The 6,704-nt window shown below is 43.0% G+C and overlaps 1 protein-coding gene across 2 annotated transcripts; it reads left to right on the forward strand.

Annotated features, from left to right (window-relative positions):
• Positions 1-252: 252 nt before the first annotated feature.
• On the forward strand, positions 253-5,561 carry RFXAP (regulatory factor X associated protein). 2 transcript variants are annotated; one of them, XM_087894781.1, is made up of 3 exons: positions 253-1,192; positions 3,212-3,286; positions 4,310-5,561. In XM_087894781.1, exons 1-3 carry the CDS (start codon positions 269-271, stop codon positions 4,415-4,417), a joined length of 1,107 nt encoding a protein of 368 aa, XP_087750907.1. In that variant the 5' UTR covers positions 253-268; the 3' UTR covers positions 4,418-5,561. The 2 variants fall into 2 exon arrangements, with proteins under 2 accessions (XP_087750907.1, XP_034267322.1); XM_034411431.2 differs by having other exon boundaries at positions 422-1,192; positions 3,179-3,286.
• The last annotated feature ends 1,143 nt before the right edge of the window (positions 5,562-6,704 follow it).

Raw genomic sequence — 6,704 nt, forward strand, 5'->3', positions numbered from 1 at the left:
ACTCACTCCAACTGTCTAAGCAGCGGCTTTTCGCCAAATTTATTACACCTTATGGATAAAAATGTAAGAAAAGAGTCTTGGAAACAATATGAAGGCGGTCCTCCCTCGCCCTTTCTCTTGGAGCTTCCCATACATCAGAGATCTTCAAACTTGGCAGCTTTAAGACTTGTGGACTTCAACGCCCAGAATTCTCCAGCCAGCATAGCTGGCTGGAGAATTCTGGGAGTTGAAGTCCACAAGTCTTAGAGCTGCCAAGTTCGGGGACTTCATGAAGCATCTGGCGCGCCTCACGCAATCAACCAAGTCACCAACGCGACCACCAGACGCGAACTTAATCCACCGCGAACTTTTGAGTTTGCGCCGCACCCCCCGCCTCCACACCCACCATTCCGATTTCCGGTCTCGAGAAGCGGAAGTGACGCGCGGCCGCGTCTTGCGCCTGCGCATTAGCTGGCGAGCTGTCACGGCGCTCGCGTCTTTAGTTTGCCGTTGCTGTGGCAGCCGCGGCCTTTGTGGCCTGGCTGCGAAACGTTCGGGCAGGACGGAGGCCCCGGGAAACACCAGCGGCAGCTCGGCCGCTTTCTCCTCCTCCTCCTCCCCTTCTCCATCCCCGCCGCAGTCGCTCACCTTGCTGGTGATGCAGCCCTGCGGCGGGGACGGAGAGGCGGTGGGCGCCATGCTGCAGCCTCAGGTGGTGCAGCCCGCGCAGGCTGTCTCCAAGGCGCCGTCAGCCCAAGGCGGCCTGATGCTCTTCTACGAGCTGGGCCCCGCGGGGGACGCCGAAGGGGATAGCGAAGCCGGCGCCGGAGCCACGGGCGCGGACGGGGCGTGTAGTCCTGCCGGCGGCCTGGAAGACCTGGACGACGAGGATGAGAGTGGCGCCCAATCCGGGGGAGGCGGCGGCGGCGGCGGGTGCAAAAACTGCACCTACGAGGGTTGCAACGAGACCACCACCCAAGTGGCGAAGCAGCGCAAGCCGTGGATGTGCAAGAGGCACCGCAACAAGATGTACAAGGATAAGTACAAGCGCAAGAAGAGCGACCAGGCCCTCGGAAGCGGAGGAGGAGGAGGAGGAGGAGGCGCTGCTGCTGCTGGCGGCGGTGGGAACGCCCCCTGCTCGGCTACCGCGGTTGTGACGGCGGCGGCGGCGGCGGCTGGAGCTGCCCTTTCGGGGAGCGGTGGGCGTATCGAGGTAAGGCGAAGGAGCGGTCGCAGCGACGGGTTGCAGTTCTTGGGTTTCAACTAGTGGTGGAATTCAAATTGTTTTTTTTTTTTACTACCGGTTCTGTGGGCGTGGTGTAGCTTGGTGGGCGGGGCAGGGGAAAGGATACTGCAAAATCCCCATTCCCTCTCCACTCCAGGGGAAGGATACTGCAAAATCCCCATTTGCACCCGACTGCTGGGGGAAGGATACTGCAAAATTCCCATTTCCACCCCACTACTGGGGGAAGGATACTGCAAAATCTCCATTCCCACTTCACTCCAGGGGAAGGATACTGCAAAATCCCCATTCCCACCCCACTCCTGGGGGAAGGATACTGCAAAATCCCCATTTCCACCCCACTACTGGGGGAAGGATACTGCAAAATCTCCATTCCCACTTCACTCCAGGGGAAGGATACTGCAAAATCCCCATTCCCACCCCACTTCTGGGGGAAGGATACTGCAAAATCTCCATTCCTACCCCACTCCTGGGGGAAGGATACTGCAAAATCCCCATTCGCACCCCACTCCTGGGGGAAGGATACTGCAAAATTACCATTCCCACCCCACTTCTGGGGGAAGGATACTGCAAAATCCCCATTCCTACCCCACTCCTGGGGGAAGGATACTGCAAAATCACCATTCGCACCCCACTCCTGGGGGAAGGATACTGCAAAATTACCATTCCCACCCCACTCCTGGGGGAAGGATATTGCAAAATCCCCATTCTCACCCCACTCCTGGAGGAAGAATACTGCAGAATCCCTATTCGCACCCCACTCCTGGGGGAAGGGTATTGCAAAATCTCCATTCCCACCCCACTCCTGGGGGAAGGATACTGCAAAATATCTATTCCCACTCCATTCCTGGGGCCACAACCTGCTGGATTTCACCTCTGGTTTAAACGAATAAACAGCATAAAGCAGCCTACCGTGTTAGGCCAATTTAGTACCTGGTCTGGCTAAACCAGAAAGTAGGTTTGTTCAGTAAACCATAATTCCATATTTTTAGGCATGATTTTTGAAAGCAGTTTACAGCAAGGAAAACTCCTTTTAGATATTGCTTCCTGTCTTTTCCATGTAACACTATAGTGATGGTCCAGAAGTTCCTTGAAGGAATCCTCTATAGTTTAAACCAGGGGTCTCCAACCTTGGCAACTTTAAGCCTGGCGGACATCAATTCTGGGAATTGATGTCCGCCAGGCTTAAAGTTGCCAAGGTTGGAGACTCCTGGTTTAAAACATGTACATATTTTTCTAAATGGCAGCCTGTAGGCTGTTGTTACAATATCATTTACTTCTTTACCATCTGAGTCCAAACTAGTCCACTAGGTTTGTTGATTGTGTTGTTGCTGCTGCTATTCAGGGTACATAATGCAATTCCACTTTGGTGGAATAGCCTCTGTTAGCTTTCAACAATATAGCTACTTTAATTATTATATCTAAAAATTGCATCACTCTTTCTGGCATTCATTTGCTTTAGAACCATTTTACTAATATGTTACTATTTATTTGTTAAATTTATTGCTGTCCATTCTGCCATTTTTGCTACCCATTTTGCACTCATCTGGATGAACAAGGAAACAGCTCTGGCTGAAGCTTTCAGTTTCTGATCGCTTTCAGGTTAATTTTTAAATGAAGCTGCTGGATGATTTTTGAACACTTGGGAAAACTTTCATCCATTTGTGAAGTTATAGGCCAGGGATATCAGTATAAGATTTTTTTAAAACAAATTTCTATCAAGTTTCTTAATGGAGTATGTCTAGCTCAGTGCAGTTACAGCCACACTGCTAGAGCAGAAGCTATTTACAAAAATAATTCTGTAGGATTCTTACATTTAGAATGTTTCTAATTTCTCAGAAATATTTCTGACTTTAAAACTAAAATAGATTTCACATCTAAAGTAATGTAGATGTTTTTCTGATGGAACAAATACAATTTACTTTTCCTCTTTTTTGTGTTTGTGTATATGCTAAGGATTGCACTGAAACTTCCGTTTCTGTATCAAAGCAAAGAACAGGTAATATTGGTGATCGTCCTCCAAAACCTACACTTTTGGAACAGGTGCTAAATCAGAAAAGACTGGTAAGTGCTATGATTAATTTCTAAAAAGCTGCTTTATGAGATGTAAAATAGTAAAATAGGGTAAAACTGTTCTACTACATTTATTTCATAAGAACTTTTAAAACAAGACACATATTTGTGATGTGCTGTTAGCCCAACATTGAGAAACCCTGAGTTTCAGGATGTTGTTGCACTGTAATTTTAGCCGCCTTTGCTACTTACTGTTGGTTAGGCAGGTTGTTGCTGCTGAAAGTTACAGGTTTCCAAATATTGCTGAACTATATATACCCAACTCCTGCCAGTCAATACACCCAATATATTCTGGAAGTGTTCTCTTCAAATTGGAGAAAGTGAAACTTCTAAAGCAAAGAAATAGCAGGGCAGGTAACAGCATCTGAGGTGGTTGTTGACCATTTACAAAACACAAATGACTCAGTCAGCTCTTTCCTAATGAAAATGACTAATTTTTCTCTAGTGGCAATGCATGACTTATGATTATTGCCCATTGTTTTTATAATCCTTAGCCGTCCCCTGTCCCCCCCAACAAAAACAAGGACACTGGTGTGAACAGGATTGGCACCAGTGAAAATCTGGCTTGGGAAGTTATGAACAGATTCATAATCTGTTACTGCCATTCCCTAACTCCATCCCCAGCAATGAAATGGAGGAAGATGGAAATTAGAGTGGCAGTAGAGATTATGCTTCTAAAGAGGTCCCAGAGTTTTGTGGGCCTTAAATTACTATTTCTATCTTGGAAGAGATGAGGGATAGAGTTAACTCTTGAACTGTAGAATAAAGCTAATACAGATCATAGTGTGTCCCAGAAGCCCTTAAATTCATAACTATATGGGATCTACTATATAAAGGCAAACAATTTAAAATGAGAAAGAAAGCTTAATTAATGGGTAAATATTTTTTTTATTTAATTTGTCTGTCCTACTGAAAACAATATGTCTAATGTGGCCATGTGGTGATTCTGTATGTACAGTATTCAATGCAATTCCAGGATTAGAATAGGGGACTTACATTTTTGTTTCTATCTAGTCACTTCTGAGAAGTCCTGAAGTTGTACAATTTCTGCAAAAACGACAACAACTGCTAAGTCAACAAGCATTGGAACAAAGACAACAGTTTTCAGGAACAACAATGTAACAGCAACAGTTTCATAGCAGAAGTAAACACTATTATAATGGGGTCTACTGAATTTCTGTAACTGTTGTAGTTGGCTTCATTTTCTGTACTGCCCTTTTGTTTTTTTCTTTGGTTTTATTTGAAATTGACGTTTTAAATTATTTTTATGAGCTTTTTGCAGCTTCTCCCTTCAATTACAAACTTCCATTGATTCATTTTGGAAGTTATATTGATGATTTTGGGAAAGGTGAACTGATAAAACAATAAGCTGCTTTTTATTTTATGCAAACTTGCATAAAGTTATTATTTTATGACATTCATTGAAGAAAACAATAGTTACTTTCTATGGAAGTTTTAAACAGTGAACTTTGAGCCACTCCAGTAACTTCTTGTTCAGGAAGCCACATCTGAGTTTATTTTACTAACGGGGACTGTAGCAAGATTTGGCTCACAGTCCCATTACTGTTGTTAGATTTGTCTCCCAGGCAATCTAATTGATAATTTTATATTACATTATAAATAATGTGTTCCAGGTTTGTATTAATGTTATGTACATTTTGTACACATGGTTGACTATTTAGTGTATTTCAGTATATTACTGCCAGGATTCATTAAGAGGCATTTATTTAAATTTATTTATATTATTGTTGCATTTTAATGACTTATTTGTACTAAGGAACACCCATAGTTTATATAAGACTATTTTAAAGCATCATTTTGTATATTTGTAATTTTTGAACTCTTTCTGAACATGCAGTTTTTTTAAAAAAACTTTTTGTAAAATGTCATTTAAGTTAATTTTTTTACATCAGACTTTTTAAGGATTTTGTAATTGTACAAATTAGGTTTACTCCAGTGTTAAGATCAATAAAATGAACCAATCCAAGGGCTCAGTCATTACATGGTTCTGTTGTAACTATAAATCTGAATCCAAGCCATCGTGTATAATTGGTATTGTCTTCTACGTTATCATATCCTCATTACTTAGTATTTCTCAGCAAAGACCTTAGTGGGTGACTTTGGGCCAGTCACTCTTTTTCTCTCAGCCCAACTCACCTCAGTGTTGCTGTTTTGGGGAAAATAGGAAATGAGTTTGGATACATTCTCTGCCTTATATAAATAATAAATGCAGGATGAAAAAAAATAAATTGTGTGAAGAAACACAGATTTAAAGTGTGGATTTTTTATTTCCCTTTAAATGTTTTAACCAACTATTGTTATTTTTTTTCAATACTGTTTGAAATAATAGTTACAATCCAGTTGCTGTTTATATTAAACATTGTTTCATTGTCCATTTCTGTAAACATTATATGATATGACCCATAATGGAGTATATTTTGGTGTAGCAAAGCCTATAGAGTGAGACAAGCTGCTCTTACACTACTAGCTTACCATCTTTATTAAGTGAGAATGCCTAGTCGCAATGCAGTTGAAATTACTTAAAAAACAAGACCAAGCCAGTACAGGTAGTCCTTGACATATGATCGTAATGGAGTGTGCCCATCACAGCCATTATAACGGTCATAAAATAGGTCAACCTACTCGACCAACATGATTTAACCTTTTCTCGGTGAACCCCTTGATTGTAAAGTGACCACTGCAGTCAATGAGCAAACCAATGGATCTCTATGAGTCAGTTCTGCTGAAAACCAGGAGTAAATGCTGGTTTTCAGCAAAACCATTGTAAGAGGCGATCATGTGACCATGGGATGCTGTAAATGGGCTGGTTGCCAAGTGCCTGACATGGAGTCCTGTGACCATGGGGGGCAGGCAGCTATTGGAACTTTGGAATCTAGTAAGCGGCACTCTGAGAGATGTCGTATCTTTGAAAAGTTGCTAAGTGACCAGTTGTAAATTGAGGACTACCTGCAAGCTACAAAAAAGGAGCTTCCAGGAAGCCAAAATACAAGAGGAAATAAAAGAGCTGGTTGGTCTCAGATTTTCATGAAATACTCCCATTAACTCAAAAACTGTACTTGAGATAGATGCAAAAAGGGACCAAGGTCACACCCTAAAGAGAGCTGCTGGGCAACTGTCAGCAGATGCAATAAGGATAGAGGAATATTAATGTTTCATTGCTCTTATCTTCATGAGGGTGTCCCAAATATTTACCCCATTTTCTTATCCCATTGGGGAGAGATGGTTCCTGAGATATCTTGAGGATGTAGGGCCATGTAGGGCTTTAAAGGTAATGGCCAACACCTCGAATCAGACCCAGAAGCAGACTGGTAACCAATGCAGCCCTAAAGGTATGTAGCTCTAGGCTCCCACCAGCTGCAGCTTTCAAATACTCTCCAAGGGTAGTCCC

Source organism: Pantherophis guttatus, chromosome 5 (assembly GCF_059756535.1).
Source record: "Pantherophis guttatus breed Tessera chromosome 5, ASM5975653v1, whole genome shotgun sequence".
Taxonomy (NCBI): Eukaryota; Metazoa; Chordata; class Lepidosauria; order Squamata; family Colubridae; genus Pantherophis; species Pantherophis guttatus.